Source organism: Thamnophis sirtalis, unplaced genomic scaffold, assembly GCF_051295495.1.
Source record: "Thamnophis sirtalis isolate CommonGarterSnake01/CBP01778 unplaced genomic scaffold, rThaSir2_p1.2 scaffold_8, whole genome shotgun sequence".
NCBI lineage: Eukaryota > Metazoa > Chordata > Lepidosauria > Squamata > Natricidae > Thamnophis > Thamnophis sirtalis.
In genome coordinates, this window is record NW_028261388.1 from 64,449,060 (window position 1) to 64,472,703 (window position 23,644).

The 23,644-nt window shown below is 41.2% G+C and overlaps 1 protein-coding gene across 6 annotated transcripts in view; it reads left to right on the plus strand.

The window, feature by feature from the left end:
- Positions 1 to 23,644, plus strand: part of DMD (dystrophin) — a 1,286,665-nt gene that overhangs the window by 518,165 nt on the left and 744,856 nt on the right. For all 6 annotated transcript variants that reach the window (XM_087721810.1, XM_087721811.1, XM_087721815.1 and 3 more), the window contains exons 29-33: positions 390 to 551; positions 7,331 to 7,441; positions 10,144 to 10,317; positions 10,444 to 10,599; positions 14,998 to 15,168. In XM_087721810.1, coding sequence (XP_087577936.1) covers positions 390 to 551; positions 7,331 to 7,441; positions 10,144 to 10,317; positions 10,444 to 10,599; positions 14,998 to 15,168 — 774 coding nt within the window. The remainder of the gene's footprint in view (positions 1 to 389; positions 552 to 7,330; positions 7,442 to 10,143; positions 10,318 to 10,443; positions 10,600 to 14,997; positions 15,169 to 23,644) is intronic.

Genomic DNA, 23,644 nt, shown 5'->3' on the forward strand with positions numbered 1-23,644 from the left:
CATGTTTATCCCTGTCACTCATTACAGTGGATTATCTTAAAATGGATTGTGGTGACTGTAATTCTATTCTGCCCAAAGGAGATCTCTTGGGATAAATAACAAGTTCAGGTATATCTGTGGCCTCAGAATAAAAACTATCTAAGCAGAATATTGAACTTCAATTTGTAATATTCTATTCATCATCAAATTCTTCAATATCCCTCTTTTTTTACACATTGGCTCTTTCTCAGTTATTTCTTTAAAAAATAAAATGGCTGCCAAGAAGAGAAGAAATTTATCTTACAAAAAGGTAGTCATATATTAATTGGAAATTCTAGTTTGTACTGCAAGATATATTGTAAACGATACTTTGAAAATATTGAGGTGTAATTCTTTGTATTATTTTCTAGGCTGTAAGAAGTCAGAAGTTTCTTGAACAAAGTATCCACTCTGCTCAGGAGATTGACAAAACCCTCCAATTAATTCAAGAGTCCCTGGCCTTCATTGATCAACAATTAACAGGATTTATTACAGACCGGACTGATGCAGCACATGTACCTCAAGAAGCACAGGTAAGCCATATAACATGTAATTGCATTAAATAGTTCTATCTTTCAAGGAGTCAGTAAGATTTATTTTATTAGATTGTTCTAAACTTAACAATGATTCTAGAATTATCATTGATCTAATTCTTACAAAATTTCTAGCTGGCAAATGAAAGAAGAACTGCATAAAATAAAAAAGATCACATATATTTTAAAGTACAATGATCTTTTATGTTTATCTTTCCTGATACTAATGCAACATTATTTTATCACACCAAATTTAAAGTTTGCAAATGTTTACATTGTAAAATTAAAGAAGCAAAATTAATATTATAATTTTTGAAGTGCTAATTTTATCATGCCATAAGTTACTCATTGTGATTAGTATTTTCAATTAAATTATATTTACATCCCAAGTGAATTCTTATTGAATTACATACAGATACTTGCATTTAATTAGCTGTTAAAACCTGGCTGTTCCGGCAGGCCTGGGGTTGTTGACCTTAGTGTTAAGGTCCAGCCCCGATTAGAACATATGTGTGTTGTGAATATTAAATTATTCTTTTATTTTGCTTTTCTTTTTTCTTCTTTTGTTGTAAGCCGCCCATAGTCCTCCGGGATTGGGCGGCCTATAAATTTATGAAATGAAATGAATTATTCGGACAATTTTATGCATATTGTCTTATATAAAAGAGCAGAGTTATATAGATAGATGAAAGCCAATTTTATGTTGTAGTTAAGGCATCAGACTAGAAATCATGAGACCATAGTCCTGCCTTATATTCAAAGCCAGCTCAGTGACCTTGGGTTAGTCTTTTTTTCTCAGCTACTGTATGTATGTATGTTCGTGTGTGTTCTCATGTGTGTGTGTGCGTTTCCCATTCAATTATTTTGATTCTTGGAGACTTGCAGGACAAATCCCTGAAGTTTTCTTGACCAGTTTTTTTCAGAGGTTTGGCCAAGAAACTGGCCAATATTTATTTGTTTGTTTGTTTATTAAATTTGTTTGTCTCACATTTCACCAAGAGGTGATTCTAGGTGGCTTACAACTAATTAAACAAGATAAAACAATAAATATTAATAAATATTAATGTTAAAATTTACTTAAAATTAACAAAGATGGCAAGAAAGAGAGCAAGATGTACATGGGGTGAAAGTGAATTATCTTAGTCCATTAACCATCTCAGTATGACATGCCCTCATAGGGCCCCCAGGCCAATGGCAGAGTCAAGTTTTCAAGGCTTTTTGGAAGGCCAAAATGGTGAGTGTGAATCTCACTTGACATTCCAAAGAGCAGGAGCCACAACTCTTTCTCTGGAATTCCTTTACCCCGGGGACTAGAGCAGTGATGGCTAACCTTTTTTCCATCATGTGCCAAAATGGGGGGAGTGCAGGGGGTTGTGCACGGGCGTGCCCACACCCATGATTCTATGTGTACGAACACCTCCAAGAACCCCCCCTCCAGCTGTTGCCATGCAATGGACCCATTTTTCACCCTCCCAGGCTCCAGAGGCTTTCTAGAAGCCTGGGGAGGGTGAAAGCAGACTCCCCTGCACCCCCCCCCAGAGGAACTCCAGAGGCTTCAGGAGGCTTCCAGAGGGTGAAAAACAGCCTAAAATGAGGGCCAAAGTCAGCTGGCCAACGTGCACAGGGCAATGCCTCACGTACCCTAACAAATGACTCCATGTGCCACCTGTGGCACGTGTGCCATAGGTTCGCCATCATGAGTCTAGAGCATGCACGGTTGGGCCAGGCCAATCCCATAGGAATGAGATGGTTCATCAGGTAATCTGGACCCATGCCACAAAGGGCTTTAAAGGTAATAACCAACACCTTGAATTGGACTTGGAAGCAAACTGGTTGGGTATGTCTGGGGCAGTTCAACCCCATCCAGAACTAAAGATGTGAATATCCCTGATCCTGAATCTCATGCACCAAAAGCCACTCAGTCTTACTGTAATAGTATTGGCTTTACTTTTTGACATCTCATCCAACTATACATTATATAGAACAAAGACAAATCATCCTTTAATATTTTAATGTAAAATATTATTTCCATTTTATGAAGAAACATAATAAAACAACAGAAAACTAGAAATATCATATATCACAAAAATTGAACTTGAATTATCTTTTTCTTAATACTTTGAAGGGATTACTACAAATAATATAATTATTTTTGTAACTCTAGTATATGTCAGGCCTGCAGCCAGTTCCTTTTAGGATCTTTGGCCTGCCACACTATTATTCTATTCTACTATGCTGTTTCATTAGTGGAGAATTGGGAGCGGGAATAGTAAGGAGTAGAATGTGTTGTTGTTAAAATAAAATTCCTTTCTAGAAGACATCTTTTGTCTCTATACCTCTGTGCCTGACCGGAACTGGATGGGACATTCCTCTATCCTAGTGCTCCTTGACCTCTCAGCGGCCTTCGATTCCATCGACCATGGTATCCTTCTGCGACGGCTGGAGGAGGTGGGTGTGGGAGGCACCGTTCTATGGTGGTTCTCCTCTTACCTCTCTGACAGGTCACAGTTGGAGATGGTTGAATTGAGGAAGTATATCGACACCAATTTGAAATGGGGTTTTATTGAACCAGTGAAGTCTCTGCAGAGAAAAGAAAAATGGCAGTGTTAGTCTCTGTATTGATTTGCAAGCCTTGAATGTGGTATGCATTGAAGAACACCTATTCCCTTCCCCTCATGAAAGATATGTTGAACCACTTGGCTAAAGGCAAGATCTTCACCAAGCTGGACTTGAGAGAGGAGTATTACCGTATATGAATCAGAGAGGGAGATGAGTGGAAGACCGCTTTTAACACCCCCCTTTCAATACAAAGTCAGCTTTCAATACAAAGTCAGCTTTCAATACAAAGTCATGCCATTTAGGCTACAAAGAGCACCTGCAGTCTTCATGTATATAAATGAGGTGCTACATGAGCACCTGTACCACGGAGTACTCATTTATCTTGATGACATCTTGATCTTCTCTGAAAACCCTGGAAGAACACATGAAGCTGGTATGGCAAGTCCAGAAAAAACTTCTAGCTGCCAAGCTATACGCAAAGTTGTTGAAGTGTGAGTTCCACAAGCCCTCACTAGACTACCTGGATTATCGCAACTCCAATGAGGGGATAGAAATGGATCCAGGAAAAGTGAAAGCTGTGTTAGACTGGAAACTTCCAAGTACTCGCAGACAACTACAAAGCTTCCTTGGATTTGCCTAATTTCTACAGACAGTTTATTCCAACTTTTGCAGAAATTGCCCTTTCATTGACTGAGCTAATAAAAACAAGGCCTTCCCCAACAAAGCCAAAAGCAAACCAACCCCTAAAGTGGACAATGGACTGTCAAAAAGGCTTTGAGAAATTAAAATGGTTCTTTGTCCAAGAGCCCATACTGCAACACCCCGAGCCAGAGTGACCATTCATAATCCAGACAGATGCCAGTGATGTAGTGATAGCTGCGGTGCTACTGCAGAAGAATAAAGAAGGCCACCTCTTGCCATGCACTTACATCTCCAAAAAATTCACCACTACTGAAAGGAGGTGGACCATTTGGGAGAAAGAAGCATTGGCGATCAGGTGGTGCCTGCTCATGTGGAGACATCTCCTGGAAAGGGGGCGATATGATGTTCAAGGTCTGGACTGATTATAAAAACCTCAAAGCTCTCAAAGCCCATCAAAGGCTACCCACAAAACAAGTTTGCTGGGCCCAATACTTCCAAAGGTTTCAATTCAAACTTATACACATCCCTGCAGGGAAGAACTTATTGGTGGATGCTTTGTCAAGAAAACCGCAGTACAACAGTAAGAAGGAAGAAGCTGTTCATCCCATCATTTCTTCCTCCCACCAAAAGGAGGCCCAAGTCACCACCCAAAGCCAGGATAAGTGATCGGCGCTCCCAGCAGACCCAGAGTTCAACAATAACAAGGACATCCTAACGATGTGAATTATGGCTTAGTCTGGAAGGGGTCCAAACTGTATGTCCCTACAGGGTTGAGGCTGGAAGTTCTACAGCGAAGTCATGATGCGAAACTAGGAGGCCACTTTGGATTCCTAAAAATGCTGCACCTCAGAAGGCATCAATTTTGATGTCCAAAGATAAAATTGGAGGTGGGAGATTACCTAAAAAGCTATGCTACTTGAGCAACGATGAAAACATGGCCGGGGAAGCCACCTGGACTACTACAACAAGTGGCCAGCTCTAGCCGACCATGGAAGAGATCGCAATGGACTTCATTGTCGAGCTCCCAGACATCAGCAGGAATAGAGTAATCTGGACAGTTAGAAATTAGTGAAAATGTTTGAGAAACACATTTATCACCTGCACCTGGTGCCCAAAAGGATCATTTCAGACCACGGAGTTCAGTTCACCGCTAAGTTCTGGAGAGAGTTCCTGAGATCCATTGGGTCCTCACAAGACTGAGCTCAACACTTCATCCCAACACAAACGGTGCAGTGGAGAGGGCCAATGCGATGGTGGAACAATACATCCGGTGTTATGTGAACTATCAGCAAGACAACTGGTTGGGCTTGCTACCCTTCGCTGAAGTGGCATACAACAATACGGTCCACAGCAGCAATGGATTAACTCCTTTCCAGATTATCAGTGGCATGGAATTTGTTCCCATGCCTGAGCTGCCTAGAGAACCTCCCTCCTCCATGTCTCTGAATGAATGGATGGATACGCTAAAGAAAAGATGGGAAAATATGAAGAAAGCTCTAGCATATGCGGCTGAAGCCTACAAGAAGCAAGCTGATAAACACCGCTTGCTCCAACCCCATTTTCGTGTGGGGGACAAAGTTTTCATATCTATCAAATACATAAGATTAAGAATGCCTAGCAAGAAATTTGGCCCAAAATTTTCAGGTCCATTCCCAATAGTGAAGATAATTAACCCAGTTACAGTTCAACTCAGTCTACCCAGAATTCTAGGGATATTTTACCCAGTATTTTATTGTAGCTTGTTGAAGCCAGTAGTTGAGTCCAGCATAAGACCATTCACCCAAGCTCTCCCTCCTCCTGTAGTGATAGAAGGGGAAACACATTATGAGGTGAAAAAAATCTTAGACTCCAGGCTATACAGGGGTCGATTACAGTATTTATTCTTTGGAAGGGGTACCCTTTGTCCGAAGCTACTTGGGTGAAAAGCTGGAACCTAAAAGCAGATAAGTTAGTAAAACAATTCCATGATGAGTTTTCCAATAAGCCAAAGGGTCCCCCGGATGGGGGGAGAGGTGGTTTATTCTGTATGTTAGCCCCTATATTATTCTCTTTCAGGAAATGTTTTCTTCTGAGGAGAGGCCTGCAGCCGTTCCTTTTAGGATCTTTGGCCTGCCATACTAATATTCTATTCTATTGTGCTATATCATTAGTGGGGAATTGGGAGGAGGAATAGTAAGGAGTAGAATGTGTTGTTGTTAAAATAAAGTTCCTTTCTAGAAGCCAAGGTCATCTTTTGTTTCTACACCTCTGCACCTGACCGGAACTGGATGGGTGGAACTGCCAGTGTGGCAGTAGAAGATTGGACCATGTGATGGACTTGTGGGTGTGGGGGCAAGATCATGAACTTTCAACTGGGTGGGGAAACCTCAGGAAACTCAGATTTGGGTTTCCCCCAGATGTGGTAACATGCCTCTCTTAATAAATTGGAACTTAGAACAATATTTTCCCTTGGATTCTGATTTAATTTTGGATGTTATTTGGAACGCTGACATTATATGTATTTTAATTTCTTCTGTTCATGCTGTGGTATTTAATTATTTATTTATAACTTTTATATAGTTACCCAATGCAAATAATGCAACTGAATAGGTTACAAAAAGTTAATAGTTGAACACAGTTATATTTTGAACACACACCTCAAATTTATCATTATTCACTTATTTTTTATTATTACATTTATATACCACCTATCTCTCTCTTTGGGGCAAGTCTAGGTTTTGGAGTGACTCTTATACATCCATATTTTACAAATCTCCACTTGTACAATGTCTATTTCTGATTTTGGGCCATCTATGAAAATACAGATCAAATTTGATCTAGAGTCGGGATGGCGAACCTATGGCATGCATGCCCAGTTGGCTCATGGAGCCATTTATCAGGGCACACGAGGCGTTGCCCTGTCAGTTGGCCAGCATGCATGTGTGCTCTGGCCAGCTGAGTTCAGCCTTTTTAAAAGCCATTTTTCACCCTTCCCAGGCTTCAGAGGCTTTATAGGAGCCTGGGGAGGGCAAAAAGAGCCTCGCCTGCCCTCCCCAGGGGTCCTCCGGAGGTTTCAGGAGCTTCCCTGAAGCCTCCGGAGTGCAAACTGGAAGTTTGGGGACAGACTTTCGGTTTGCTCATAGTTTAAGTTTAAGGTTTAAGCCTTCCGGAGGCTGCTATAAAGCCTCTGGAGCTGGGGAGGGTGAAAAACAAGCAAAAAATGGGGGGAGCACCTCTCATGCGCACATGCACACTGGGGGGTTGCATTATGGGTGAGGCACACCTTCACACGACCCCCCTGTGCTCCCCCCTTATGGCACGCGAGCCAAAAAAGGTTCGCCATTGCTGATCTAGAGCATCACCAACTTCCAGAGCAAAGTTTCGAAGTATACAAATGAATATAGATGAAGTTAAAATCCATTCCCTCGACAATCTATAATCTATTAGTGTACTGATATTATTGGAATTCAATTTTAATAATTTAAATTTATTTATTGCAATGTTTTTGTGTAAGTTCAGACATATTAATTTTGTAAAAATAATATAATTTGATTCAAACATGTCTTCTCTCCACCACCACCACCTTTGCATCCACCCAGAAAATTCAATCAGAGTTGACAAGCCATGACATTACCTTGGATGAAATGAAGAAATGTAACTGTGGTAAAGATTCTTCCAAAAGGATATTCTCTCAAATTGATACTGTGCAGGTTTGTGAACTTAATTTGCTTTTGCAGATTAATTTAGAATCTACTTTCAAATATTCAAAATAAAGTTTAATCATGTGTTTGAAAAAGAACTGAAATTGTGCAAAACTTTGGATCTGATTCAAAAATGTGCTTTGTAGCACATAGATTCTTGTTTAGTCTAATGTTTATAATGATCACTGGAATTTATAAAATTAATATTGGTTAATTTATCATGTTAATTAACCACTACGCACACCATTTATTTCATGACAAAACTTGACCACCCTTAAAGTAATATATTAACTTAATTTCATTGACATACCATGATATATTAATTAAATTAATCAAATGGCTGGGTAATTATTTTAGATATGGCGTTAACAGCTCATGGTGGGTAGCAACATAAAATGAAAAATATGACGTAGTTTATCATGCAGAATTTCCAAACTCTGTTGAAATACATATAAGATAAACATATATGTCTCCTTCTCTTCCAGAAAGTTGTTTTTGGTCATTTCTATGTAGATTGTCTATTGATTCAGTCACATTTAATTTCTTTAAAATATGTTTCAGTCCAATTTTTATATACTGTACTTTCAAAAGAATAGTATAAAGATCCAAGATACGTATATTGTACCAGTGATTGGTTTCAATTTTTTTAGAACCTATTCTGCAGGTGTGGCCTGTTTTGTGGGAGTGGCTCAGCAGTCATGTGACTGGGTGGGCATGGCCAATTTGGAAAATGTGGTGAAACTCACTTAACAACACTCTTGCTTCGCAACCAAAATTTTGGGCTCAATTGTGGTCATAAGTTCTCTTTCTCTTTCTTTCTTTCTTTCTTTCTTTCTTTCTTTCTTTCTTTCTTCCTTCCTTCCTTCCTTCCTTCCTTCCTTCCTTCCTTTTGTCTCCCTCCCTCCCTCTTTCTTTCTTTCTTTCTTTCTTCCTTTATTTCTTTCTTTCATCTCTCTCTCCCACTTTCTTTTTCTTTCTGTCTGTCTTTTTTCTTTCTTCCTTCCTTTCCTTCTTTCTCTTACTCTTTCTTTCTCTCTCTTTGTCTCTCTCTCTCTTTTCTCTCACTCTCCCTCCATTCCTTCCTTCCTTCCTTCCTTTCTTGTGTGTATCTCTCCCTCTTTCTTTCTTTCTTTCTTTCTTTCTTTCTTCCTTCCTTCCTTCCTTTCTTCTTTTCTCTCTTTTTCCTCTCTCTTCCCCCTCTCTCTCACACACATCCCTTCCAATTATATTCATAGATATATATTTATGTACTAAAACCTGTGCCCAATAAATCCTATGATCACAGCATTCTGTGTCCTACAAGCCAATTCAAAGAGCTCCCAATTCAGCCTCTTACCACTCTGGGGGTTAACCGAATATGTTTAGTCCTCCTGTTATCTCTTGGCCTTGGTTCCCGCCTTTTTAGCAGAGTGGCAGAGAGGGTTAATTTCAAACAGCTTTTTTTCCTTTTGTCGAAGCCAGATTTCTCTGCTGCTCAACGAGTGACCTGGTTGGTGTCCAAAGGTGTTGGGCATGCCATGGAAGGCACACATGTCACACACACAGACACACTGCGCTTGCCGCAATGCAAGGCCCATGTGTAAGGGGCCTCCAGCGATCAGTTGGGAGGCTGGCAAAAAAAGCATCTGTTTCTCTGCTGCCATGGCTCTTCACTTACAGCTCATCACCACTGCCCTTGCAGCCCACCAGCTGCAGCCCTGCCTGGCTGGGTGGCTGGGTGTCTAGCTGGGAAAGCAGTGAGGGGGCGAGCGTCAGCCATCATCCCTACCTCTTTTTTTGCGAGCTGCGGCAGCAGAGAAACAGAGGCTTCGTGGTGTATGTGTGTGTGTGTGACAGTCACTTCATTTCCAATGGCGGGGGGGGGAATCCAGGCAGCTGTCAAAGAGAAGGGAGCAGCATGCACCACGTGGGCTTCTACCAACAGCCAAAGAAGGAACAGGAGGGGAGGATTCGATTGTTGTGAGAAGAGAAGTCCACGTGATGCGTGCTCCCTTCTCTTTGACAGCTGCCTCATTTCCAATGGGGGTGGGGGAATCCATGCAGAGGAAGGAAAAACACATGGATTTCTTCCCCACCTCCATTGGAAACTAGGCAGCTGTCAAAGAGAAGGGAGCGCGTGCCATGTGGGCTTCTCACAACAGCTGAATCCTCGCCTCCTGTTTCTTCTTTGGCTATTGGAAGAAGCCCACATGGTGCATGTTGCTCCCTTCTCTTTGACAGCTGCCTCATTTCCAATGGGGGGGGGAGGAATCCATGCAGAGAGAGGAAAAACGCATGGATTTCTTCCCCACCCCCACTGGAAACCAGGTGGCTGTCAAAGAGAAGGGAGCACACTCCACGTGGGCTTCTCCCAATCCTCCGCTCCAGCAAAGGAAGTGGGTGGGTGGGGAAAGCCTGGTGCAGACAGGTGGAGTGAGTGAGCAAGCAGTGACTGGGCAAATGGGAGGAGCAAGCAAGTGGAGACTGGATGGGCAGGGGGAAAGAGTAGGGGGGCAGGCAAGGGGAGGGAGTGTTCTGGTACAGGGCCTCCGGAAGCTCAGGTACGGGAGGGCATGCTAAATTTCACAAAGGGGTACGTGCATACCAGTGCATACTGGCTGAAACCCACCCCTGTATTGTACCCTAAGGAGAGGTATACGTCTGTTTAATTGGATTTATTATTGAAGTTAAAGCTTTGTGCTCATATCTTTCCTTCCTTATATATTTTTCAGAAAAAATTGCAAGATGTCTTTATGAAATTTCGCTTGTTCCAAAAGCCAGCCAATTTTGAGCAGCGATTACAAGAAAGTAAAAATGTTTTAGATGAAGTAAAATTGCAAGTACCAAAGTTGGAATGGCGAAAAATTGAGCAGGAAGCAATGCAGTCACAGCTGGATAATTGTATGGTGAGTATTTCAAAGGAAGTTATCTCTCACAATGTCATGCATTTTATTATCCTTCAGGCAAATTGCAAACATGAGTTACATTTTGTTTAAATAAAAATACAGTTCCTCTTTTCTTGTATTCACCAGAAATTATATAAAACTCTTAGTGAAGTGAAATCTGAAGTGGAAACAGTAATAAAAATGGGGCGTCAGATTGTACAGAAGCAGCAAACCGAAAATCCCAAAGAACTAGATGAAAGGCTGACAGCTTTGAAATTACAATATAATGATTTGGGTGCCAAGGTATGCTTTCCAGCTTATTTTCTGATACTTATAAAGAAGATAAGTACACTTTGTATTTATTTTTTATTTTTTTATTAGAAAATATATAACTTTCATTACCAAATATGTAAAGTGGTCAATTAATGCAGATAATTTAAATGTAATTCATGCCCTTGAAGGAACAAATTATTGTATATTTTATTTCTCCCTTATCTCTTATTCATACATATTGTATTTATGTTAAGTATGAAAGAGAACAATATTTTTTTATATAAGGATTGGCCAAATGTACATGCTCACATATGTTCTTGTCTGTTATGCTTATATAAGCATTTATAAAACAATATCAATTTTTCACAATTATTTTTATGAATCTATATCCATCTATGTTTTATTTTCTGTATATGTAGATACATATTTAGAATAATTCTCTACTATCTTTTAGACAAATTATTATAATGTAGTACAACTACATTTAGTTTGTGATATTACTTTTAATTGGATAAATTATACTAGGGGTCAACAACCCACAGCTCTGGAGCCTCATATGGCTCTTTCATCCATCTGCTGCAACTCCTTGTGGCTGGTCGACTCCACAATTGATAGGGCTTTCAGTTAGGACAGGTAGAGGAAAAGGAATGTCGTGCTAGGAGAAGACTCTATGGGGGGGGGGGAACTGGACTTCTGGTCAGCTCCATAATTGAACACAGGGCTTTTGGTTAGGACCTTTGTGACTCTTTGAGTGTTTTAAGTTTGCTGATATAGTATTAGTAGTTATACTGAATTTATAACAGTTAGAATGTTTAGCTGTTTCTTATTTATATCTTATAAATAATTTGTTTTAGTTTACATACAAACTCAGCTTAAGAAGAGACCTGGAACAGAATTCATTCTTAATCTCAAGACTTGCTATAGTTAGAATCAGAAAAAAAATTAAAATAACCTGTTAATGATTTTAATCAAATGGTAAATAATGGTAAAGTTGTAGAAGTTGTAGAAGTATAAGACCGAGCCTCTCCCCCTTAATCAAGGAAGTAAAGAGTCTTGAAACTTTGCATTTCAAAATGTTCCTTTTTTATTGAAAAAGAAGTGATAACTGGGTGAAAGCAAAGCAGGATCTGAGGTCCTTAAGGCAATACAATAGGAATAAAAGAAGTTAGAATCCCCACCCAACCATCCGATATGGATTTGCCCAATCTGCAGGTGTGAAGATGTTTTTTGTAAGGGACGCTCTGGGACAGTGATAAGAAGACTTTCTCAGGCTTGCTTCCTGAGTGATGCAGTCCACATGGCCCTCCCTCCCCACCCATTCCTTGAAAGGTGAGAAAGTGCCAGGCCTCTAGGCACCAGGCTAGAAATTATAAAGCAATTAATGGTAGAGGATATATAGGAAAGAAGGATAGAAAAGTGTAGAGGAACTTTAGGGCCCCTCTCTTTCCTTGAAGAATTGCAGATTCACAGATCTGACAAGATGCTTTATTAATGTAGATATTTTTAACATTTTCTCAAAAAATAATCAGAAAAATTGTTTAATTCATATATAATATCATAGTGGAAAATAATATTGAACTACCAACATGATGTTAATCTTTATCCTACCTGAATGTCTATGGAGATTCTCAGTCATCCAGGTCATGGTTGTCCCAAAGGTGCTTTTAAAGAGGGGGCTGGACTTTCTGGTTTTTCTTTGAAGATGTTTCACTTCTTGTCCAAGAAGCTTCTTCAGCTCTGACCTGGATGGTGGGGAATGGAAGGATTTATACTCCTTGCAGACAGCTGCACATTTGCATTATTTTAGTGAGTTGTTAAGGTCACCTAGAGATTTATCTATGTCATCAGGATCACCTGAGTGGTGCAAATTGGAGTGGAACCTTTTTGGACCTGTTGAAAGGACAGTGTTGTAGGTTGGAGATAGGTGATGTCATATACCTCCCCCTCTGTTGAGAGAAGGTTGTTCAATTTTGACATTGAGAACCTCTTTGATCCATCTTTCAAACCAGTGGTCTTCTCTGTCCAAAATGTGGACTTTGCTGTCTTGAAATGAGTGTCCTGTGTCTTTAAATGCTGAATTTAGTCCTGATGTGTTTGTTCTCTGATATTGTGTCATGCACTTATGAAGTGGTTGTTTTCTTTCCCCAATGTACAGATCTGCATATGGCTCACTGCATTGTACTGCATATACTAAGTTTCTCAATTTATGTATGGGTGTTTTATCTTTGAGATGGATAAGTTTCTACCTTAGTCTTGGGTTTGAAGTGTGCATGTATATTATATTGGCTGAAGATCCTCCTGAGCTGTCAGCTGTCAGAGCTGAAGAAGCTTCCTGGATGAGAAGCAAAACGTCTTTAAAGAATAACCAGAAAGTCAATCACCTCTTTAAAAAGCATTTTTGAGATATCCAACCTGAACTTACATTAAAAATCATGGTGCACATGAACCCATAATTGTAATAGTACATAGTGCATAGATCTATTTCAGACTATGAACCATTGAATGAAAATAACAGAATATTGGTAAATGGTAAATACAGCAATTATATAAAAATATAAAGGCCTTAAGATGGCAGTATTTTCTAGCTTTTAGCTACATTTAAAATGAGCTTGAGAAACAATTTGATATAATGATTAAGGTACCAGGCTAGAAATTGGGTGAGTTCTCATCCTGCTTAGGCACAAAGACAGCAGGATAGCTTTGGGCCAATCACTCTTTTTCAGCTTTAGGAAGAAGAAGATGGCAAGCCACTTCTTAAATCTTGCCAACAAAATTGCAGGGATTAGTTTAGGCAGTTGCCAGGAGTCAATACTTACTTGAAGGCACAAACACACACAATTTAACAATAGATGGATCAGAGCATGTAAACTCAAACATCTATCTGCATTATTTACATGAACTGATTGTCCAAATTCTGTATGCTCTTAAATGATATAATTGTTGAAAGTAAGTAGTTAATTAATATTTAAATGAATATTTAAACTTATATCATAAAAATAACAATCATTTTGTTATTAGTTTCCCTGCTGTAAAATAATTTGTGAACTAATTTTTTGTATAATCAATATTTATTTATGGAAAAGAGCAATAGATTCTGCAATAGATTCTGCTGTCTAAAATATAGTAAAAGTTTTTATATAAACTGCATTTCAAATAATAAAAATACATTTATACATCATTATACTGAACCAGCAGACTAAATCATAGGCAAGAAATTGTTCGTATATTAAAAGCAAGCATGTCAAACAATAAATTATTTTACTAATGGTAATAAAATAGTAATACTAGAGAGAAAGTATTAGATTTTCTGTTTTAGAAAATCTCCTGTTTTAGGTACTTTTATGTTCCTGAAACATAAAAGATCCTAAAAAATTAAAATATAACATTCTTAATTAACAAAACTAATATTTCAACAATCTAGATATGCAGATGATACCAATCTAGACAGCATACTAAAAAAGCAGGAACATCACCCTGCCAACAAAAGTGTGATTAATGAAGGCTATGGTTTTCCCAGTTGTGATGTATGGCTATGAAAGACCATAAGAAAGCCTGAGCGCCAAAGAATTGAGGTCTTTGAACTATGGTGCTGGAGAAGACTCCTGCGAATCCCTTGGACTGCAAGGCGATCAAACTGGTCAGTCCTAGAGGAGATCAACCCTGACTACTCTTCACAAGGCCAGATCCTGAAGATGAAACTCAAATACTTTGGCCACCAAATGAGAAGGAAGAAAAGCCTAATGCTGGGAACAATGAGGACAAAAAAAGAAGGGGACAACAGAGAATGAGGTGGCTGATCATCAGAGCTAGATATAATCAGAAACGTGTTGGCCTCTGCGGAAGCAGATAGGTTCACTCTTGAACTTAAAAATAAAGGAGAATAGGAATATTTTGAAGTCTGGAACAGATTTTATGATTGGTATAAGACAAGGTGACAAGACTGGAACAAACTGTATATATTGTGATTGGACAGAAGGATAGATAATGCACTAAGTAGGCTAATAGTTAATGGTTGAGACTAATTGTGTATAATGTGAATGTATGGTCACTTCGACTCTGTGGTACTGTATTGTTTTAAATGTAAAAATAATAAAAATATATTTCAAAAACACAAAAAAAGAGAATGAGGTGGCTGGATGGAATCACTGAAGCAGTAGGCATGAGTTTAAATGGACTCCAGAGGATGGTAGAGGACAGGAAGGCCTGGAGGAATGTTGTCCATGGGGTCGCAATGGGTCAGACACAACTTTGCAACTAACAGCAACAATATTTCAAGAGGCACAGTTCTCAAACAATTGTAGCCAGTTGGTGATTAAATGAAAATGGGAGGAAAATTACAAAAAAGCATGTAGACTTGAGTAATAGTAGCAGTTTGGGTGGTAGACATTTGTGAATTGGGTTTTTAAATTTTCTTCCTTTTTAACATAGGTAACAGAGAAAAAACAAGAACTAGAGAAATGTTTGAAATTATCTCGGAAACTCAGAAAGGAAATGAATGCTCTGACAGAATGGCTGGCAATGATAGATTCAGAACTGACAAAGAGATCAGCAGTAGAAGGAGTGCCTATCAATTTAGATGCTGAACTTGCCTGGAGTAAGGTAAATATTTTTGTCTTACCTTTAAACTCACATAATTCTCCCTGCAGTCATCACCCTTTCTCAAAACAGTTTTCCTTCAGCATTATAAACTGCATATTATTTGATCCATAAACACTTAGGCCTTTGTCTTTTACTATCGCACGATTTTAACGTTTCATGCTGTGTACCAAACCAGACAAACAAACAAAAACTATATGTCGTTATAAGTTTCAGGTGTTATATTGTTTAGTGAGGTACTGTCACTGCCCATTCATTTAATAACCAAGAAAGAAACCACTCAACTCCATATTTCAGAATTAAGTGTACTTTTACTGGCTACAAATGAAAGCAAAGCTGAATCTGAATAAAAAGGCGCGAAAGCAATAGATATCAATACATGATTCATTCCCCTCCCCTTGGTACCCCAGTCCCTAGTCCAATCATATTTCACCCAACTGTCAGGTGGGAGACATCTTCAAAAATCATCATCAGGATGGAATGCTGGACAGTTGGCCTTGAAGGGAAACTCCCTTCCTTCCACATGCGCAAAAAGATGGTGAGAATAACTCCCTAATAAACAGTCCTCCAGTACAGAATGATTCCCTTCCCAAATACCATGCCCTCCCTCCCCATTTCAATGGCAGCCGAAAAGCAGCAGTGAAGCAGAGGCTGACCTCCGGCCCTCCTCCAGAAAAAGACGGTCATGTTTGCAGAAATGAAAGAACACAAACAAACAAACGAACAACAGGACATAGAAGAGAAAAAGGGAAAGGGGGAAATTAGAAATTCGAAGTGAGGTCAGGGCTTGTCTAGGTAAGCAGAGTAGAACTTGCGGAGCAGACGAGGAACCCGCACATGGGATTTATCAATCCATTCAGTATGAGAAGGAGGGAAATGTTTCCAAGCCACGAGATGCTGAATACAGTTCCTACGTTTACGAGAGTCCAAAATTTCTTGAACCTCAAAGTGTTGCTCACCCTCAACCAGAAGCGGAGCAGGTGGAAGCAGGAAAGGAGCCCTCAGTGGAGAAGTACGTTCCGGCTTCAGGATATTAACATGAAAAACAGGATAAACACAGTTAAGATATTTAGGCAATTGGAGACGGACGGAAACAGGGCTGATAACCTTGATAATCGGAAACGGGCCAACGTATTTGGGACCCAACTTTTTAGACTTTTGAGTGGTCTGAAGAAACTTAGTGGATAAATAGACACAATCACCAACTTTATATTCCCTCAGTTTCGCCCTTTTCCTATCCGCCTGTTTCTTGTCTGCACGGTGTGCAGCATCCAGCGCCCGGTACGTTAAAGGTCACATCTTTTGGAGGCAATCACTCCACTCAGAGAGGGACAACACCTGTGATTTCTCGTGAGGAATCACAGGGATAGGCACAAAATCATGTCCGTATACCACCCTGAAGGGCGTAAAACCTGTGCTACTGTGCACCCAGTTGTTGTATGCCACTTCAGCATGAGGCAACAATTTCACCCAATTATCTTGCTGGTAGTTGATGAAACAGCGAAGATATTGTTCCAGCACTGAATTGGTCCTCTCGCAGGCCCTATTAGTCTGAGGGTGGTGGGCGGAGCTCAAGCCCTGGGCAGAGCCAATCAACTTCAGGAACTCCTTCCAAAACAACAAGGTGAACTGGACCCCCCTATCCGAAATGATGTGGTCCGGAACCCCATGTAAGCGATAGACATGTGTGATGAACAACTTAGCCAGGGATTTGGCGGACAGGATCTTGGAACAAGGAATAAAATGAACTTGCTTGGAGAATAAGTGAGTGACAACCCAAATCACTGTATTCTCCTGACTCTCTGGAATTTCAACAATGAAATCCATAGAGATCTCCTTCCACAGTGCTCTAGGGTGGGCTACCGGCTGGAGCAACCCCTGGGGTTTACCCGGTGGGCGTTTTGCTACAGCACAAGTGGGGCAACTAGCCACATAGGATTCAATGTCTTTTTTCAATGAGGGCCACCAAAATTGCCTCTTGACAAGGTGTAGGGTCTTTACAAACCCAAAGTGTCCGGCTCTAGGCAAACTCTAGGCCTGCTCTAGGCAAACAAAAGAATTTCATAGCAAAAATAATCAAGCATACTTTTTGAAACTGTTATTCAATTATATCCTTATTTTCATTTTTGTTTATTTTAAATTAAGATGATATACAACTTATTTACTAGAATTTGTGAGTGTGTGGATAACATGGGGATTGTGCAGATGGGTGCTGTAAAATGCATTATAAATGTGGGCAGACCTGTAGGGACTGTGCTCAAGTGGGGATTGCTGCAGGGGGGCATGCTATAGACTTCAAGCAGGCAAAGGATGCTAGATCCCTGGACTTTCTTACTCCACAGTGGGGCTTCTTGAGAGAAAAAAAACAGCAAGGATTGTCTTATATAAATGATTTGTGACCTTTTCTGTTGTTTATTAAGTTTATTAACAAATATATCTTTGCTATTTTACTTTTTTATATGATGACTATTTTATGTGAATTCATATTCAGAATTGAATATACTTCATACAAAATTATGTCATTATATCATAAACAAATGACTTGGCATGATTTTTAACTTTACTTATATAAGGTGCATTTCACCACCTTTTTTTCTTTTAAGGTGCATTTCATTACAAAATACATCTTGTTAAAGAAAAAAAGTGTTTTTCATATATTTTACATATTTTATTTTTCTTAACTGAATTAAAATTTTTGTTTCAACTTGGTTTTTAAACTGCTTAGCAGTCATTAAAAGCAAGAATCTGAGAGGGGTCTTAAATATATAATATTTTTAAATAAATTTTAAATCTAAGTAATCTAGAAGTGATCAACATTTTTTCTATTTTTTATTTTATTCAAAGGGAAGTTAAAATGCAAAACTCCAAAATAATAATAATAAAAAATCAAGACTTTAAAAAAGTGCATTGAAAAGAAAAAGCAATATACAAATGTTATTAATTGATTAATACATTAATACATTACTACAGTATTGGTTCCTATTCCTGGCAAAACATTTGTTTCTTTTTTTTCTGTTTCAAGGTTTTTATTTTTTTAATACAAACTTACACCTATTATATAAACAAAGTGTTGTCTGGGTCTTTTCTTTAACATCCTCTCATTAATACAATCCATTTTACATCATAGTTCTCTTTTCACTTTCAGCCAAATTATTCTCTTCCTTTATTTTTCATCTTTATACTTATTTTTTCTTCATACATAAACAGTATCTTCAATTGCCCCTTCAAAGTTACACCAAATTATCATTTTATATTTTCTCCATTGGTCTATTTTACTATAAACAACATTCAATTTTAACATAGACAACTTTTCTTTCAATTTTTTATCCACAATTGACAATATGCTATAATTTCTTAATTAGTAACATCACAATAACAAACTTACTACTAGTCCCTTTAGTGTACTAATGTAACTTTTTTTTCATTTCTTCCTCTTTTAACCATTTTCTCTTGGGTTCTCAAGAATTCCACTTTTAATCATTTTTCTTCTTCTCCCCCTTTCTCCTAACTTCTTCCTTTTCATATTTTTATGGTTATTGTATCTTTTTATTTAATACTATACTATCTTTAGTATTTAATTTTATTATTCTAGTAATTTCCCCCAGAGTTTTCCCTGTTCTCCTCCATTCCTTACTGTTTTGTGATTTTGGGGGGGGGGGGGAATCTCCCCCTTAGGTTTTTTTTGTGACTGTAAATTTCAGTGAAATCATCTATCTGCATTTTATTTTCAATTCTTCTTTCTTCCATATTAACTTCCTATTCCCCATTTGTGCCCTCTTTTACCACCTCTTCTCCTATTTCTTCTCTATGTGCTCCCTTTGATTTTCTATCTTTTTTTTACCAATTGACATTTCACATGCACTTTTCAGCATCCCAAATAATTCTTCATACATCAAACTCCCCATAATACAAATTTAGCTATTTTAACAGATTTTTAAATTTTGGGGTTATACCATATTTAATTACACATTTAGGATCTTCTAAATTCTATATGCTCAATTTTAGTATTAGTCCAGTCCAGTCCAAGTTGAAGGTTAGGGTTAGGGTTAGTATCTCTTCCTGGAGCCAAGGTCACACTTCACAGATGCACTTTCACTTTCTTTCTTTCACTAGCTGGCATAGTACTTTCTGCTCGCTGGTAGATGTCCAACAGCTGACTGTCAATAGTTATCAAAAGTGCTTTAAATCAATAAAATAAAATAAAATAAGGAGAAAAGGGACTTCCCCCTGGGCTCTTTCTTTTTGTTATTTAGTTTCTTCACTTCCAAACTGCAGAAGACAAAATCATCTGAGGCTTTGGTATTTTAACCTCCGCTGCCTCCTTTTTCTTCAATAAAATTCCCCAAAAGCCAGTTAGCCACTAATTCCACTTCGGGATCCTTTTTAAGATTTAAATCAGATTTTCTTTTTACCTGTGAGTTGACTCACCTGGTTTCAACACTCCATCCCAACACCGTTCCAGCACAAATAGCTTAATCCAGATGCCCCAGCTTTTAGTTATGGCCGCCGCCACTGCTGCCAGTTTGAAGAGCTTTTTCTCTGACCTACCGAGGAACTGCTGGTTCTTCTTGGTTGTCTGAGAAATCTTTTTTCCTTCCCCATCCCTCCAAGATGGTTCCCGTCTGAAGACCTCTCAACAACAGTTTGTCAGGCTGGATTTTCACAAAACTTGGCATTGCTCGCTATTTTCCAACCAGTCTTGCCACAATGCTTCTGGATTCGGAGGACCTGCCGGGAAATGTGGGGGCCATGGGGGTGGTTTAGGGGACCAGAGACACGGGAGAGGGTCGGAGTATTACGGTCGTAACAGGGAGGGGCAGATATGGCGGGGACTTTAGGGCAGGCCATTACCGGGGAAGGAGGGCTCGCTACATTACAGAGATCCCTCCTTCCGGCCCTATGAGTCCCACTCCGAGACCAGATGGCGCAAGTAGTCAGGACCCTGGACTCAGGCTGCTGTCGCTAAATGCCAGGTCTGTGGTACATAAAGCTCCTCTCGTCCGGGACTTAATTTTAGACGAGAGGGCAGACCTGGCATGTATTACTGAGACCTGGCTGGGCCCAGAGGGAGGAGTCCCCCTTGTAGAGCTGTGCCCAGAAGGTTTTCAGGTGCTGCACCAGCCAAGAGCTCAGGGAAGGGGTGGCGGTGTGGCCATTGTTATCCGGGAGTTGTTAGTTCCTCGTAGGGTCCCTGCTCCGGAGCTTGTCGGGTGTGAGTCTCTGCTGATAAAGTTGGACCTCAAGGGTCAAGTGGGTCTGCTGTTAACGTACCTGCCTCCCAACAGCGTTGCAGCAGCCCTCCCCTCACTCCTCGAGTCGGTAGCCGAGCTGGCAATTGAGTTCCCTAGGTTGATGGTCCTGGGGGACTTTAACTGGCCGTCGCTCGGTGAAAACTCTGATGGGGCGCAGGAGTTCATGGCTTCCATGACAGCCATGGGCTTGACCCAAGTAATCCGGGGCCCAACCCATTCAGCAGGTCACATGCTCGACCTCGTATTCCTCTCGGAGCAGTGGATTTGTGATCTTGGTCTGAGGGGTAATGACATCATACCCCTGTCGTGGTCAGACCACTGCCTGCTGAGGCTCGACTTCCGGAGACCAAACCCCCACTGTAGGGAGGAGGAACCGACCAGGTGGTTCCGCCCCAGGCGACTTATGGAGCCGTTAAGGTTCCAGACGGAGCTTGGGGTCATTCCTGATACTTTCGCCCACAGTCCGGTAGAGACTCTGGTTGCTGCTTGGCACTCGGCAGCATCGGAGGCCCTCGACCGGATTGCGCCACTACGGCCCCTCCGAGGCGGCGGATCCCGGAGACCTCCTTGGTTCACCGAGGAACTCCGGGAGATGAAGTGCCGGAGGAGATGCCTAGAGCACTGATGGAGGTCCGATAAGACCAAATCGAACCGAGCAATGGTAACCACCAGCACCAAGGAATACACCAGGGCACTTAGGGCAGCGAAAAGATCTCATATAGCCACCTTGGTTGCGTCCGCTGAGTCTCGCCCAGCCGCCCTGTTTAGGATAACCCGCTCCCTATTAAATAAGAGGGAAGCGGGGGAACCCTTGCAGGGCAGAGCTGAGGATTATGCCCAATTCTTAGCGGACAAAATTGCTCGGTTTCGGTCGGACTTGGACTCCATCTCTGCAGTTCCAGCCGAGGCACAAGAGGATCAAGTAGACCATCTCTGGGTTGAGTTTCAGGATGTTGCCCCTGGGGATGTGGACAAGGCCATGAGGGCTGTAAGTGCCTCCACCTGTGTACTGGATCCGTGTCCCTCATGGCTGGTTACTAACAGCAGTGAGGTGACACGAGGCTGGATCCAGGTGGTTGTTACCACCTCTCTTCGGGAGGGGAACTTCCCCGCCGCATTAAAAGCAGCAGTGGTGAGACCCCTCCTAAAGAAGCCATCTCTGGATCCAGCTGTTCTTAATAACTATCGCCCAGTCTCCAACCTTCCCTTTCTTGGGAAGGTTGTTGAGAAGGTGGTGGCCTTCCAGCTCCAGCGGTCCTTGGAGGAAGCAAGCTATCTTGACCCCTTCCAGTCAGGCTTCAGACCCGGTTACAGCACAGAAACCGCTTTGGTCGCATTGACCGATGATCTGTGGAGAGCCAGAGATGGAGGACATCCCTCCATCCTGGTTCTCCTTGACCTCTCAGCGGCTTTCGATACCATCGACCATGGTATCCTTCTGCGACGACTGCGGGAGGTGGGAGTGGGAGGCACCGTGTTGCGGTGGTTCTCCTCCTACCTCTCGGACAGGTCGCAGTCGGTGTTAGTGGGGGGGCAGAGATCGACCCCTAGGCCCCTAACATATGGGGTGCCTCAGGGTTCGGTCTTATCCCCCCTACTATTTAACATCTACATGAAACCGCTGGGAGAGATCATCCGCAGGCACGGGATAAGATACCACCAATATGCGGACGATACCCAGTTGTATCTGTCCGCCCCGTGCCAACTCAATGAAGCGGCAGACGTGATGAACCGAGGCCTTGAGGCCGTCATGGACTGGATGAGGGCTAACAAGCTTGTACTCAACCCGGAAAAGACCGAGTGGCTGTTGTGCTTCCCTCCCAAAGATTCGACCAATATTCCATCACTCAGGCTGGGGGGTCAAATTTTACACCCCTCAGAGAGGGTTCGCAACTTGGGAGTCCTCCTGGATCCACAGCTATCTTTTGACCACCACCTGACGGCTGTGACCAGGGGGGCATTTGCCCAGGTTCGCCTGGTGCGCCAGTTGCGACCCTACCTGAATCGGGAGGCTCTCACAACAGTCACTCGGGCCCTTGTGACCTCTAGGCTGGAATACTGCAATGTGCTCTACATGGGGCTGCCCTTGAAGAGCATCCGGCGACTTCAGCTAGTCCAGAACGCGGCCGCGCGAGTGATTGTGGGTGCACCTCGGTTCACCCACATAACACCTATCCTCCGCGAGCTGCGCTGGCTACCTGTCGATCTCCGGGTGCGCTTCAAGGTGCTACTAGTCACCCATAAAGCCCTGCATGGTAGTGGATCTGCGTACTTGAGAGACCGCCTTCTGCCAATTACCTCCCTGCGACCAATTAGATCTCATAGATTGGGCCTCCTCCGAATTCCATCGGCCAGCCAGTGCCGGCTGGCAACTACAAGGAGGAGGGCCTTTTCAGTAGTTGCTCCGACCCTTTGGAACGAGCTCCCCGTGGAGATTCGTACTCTCACCACCGTCCAGGCCTTCCGCATAGCCCTTAAGACCTGGCTAGCCCGTCAGGCCTGGGGACAAAGATAGCCGCCCCTCCCGAATGATGAATGAATGTTGCTCATTATTTTACTTATATGTGTCTATGTCATTGTTTGTATTCCCCCTCCTGATTTTATGTGAGCCGCCCTGAGTCCCCTCAGGGAAAAGGGCGGCCTATAAATGTTAATAAAATTCTAAAATTCTAAATTCTAATTCCCCCACATTTGTTTCTTAATGGTATCTCTTATCAATTATTGTCTAATTAAATATAATAAACTTTAAAAGAGCTAATTTTAATAGAGTTCAGCAGGGGGTTAAAAGTTAAAACCCAGGCTTGCTTAGAAAGGAAGATAGATTTGCCCAGTGACTTTCTGACTGCTCCCACAGGGAACTGGAATCTTCAAAACTCCCTTCCCAAGAGGATTCACAGCCATCCAAAAATCATCTTGGGTCATTCCTAACTGCTCCCATTCAGATCCAGGCAGCAGGCACTGCCAGAGAAGCAGCTTTGTCAGCAAAAACAGCAGATCATTGGCAAGAGAGGGAAAGGCTGTTGCTGTATAACAGCCATTTTGTGGAGGCACGATCAACAAATTCTTAACATATTTATCATTAGCTGCTTGATTAGTTGTAATGCTTTAGGGTGCTCCATTATTATATTCACTATTAATGCAGATTTAGTTCTCTTTCAATTTATTTTAATAAACAAAGTGTTCCAATATATGAACGGCAATACTGTTATGCATAATACAAATTTCAG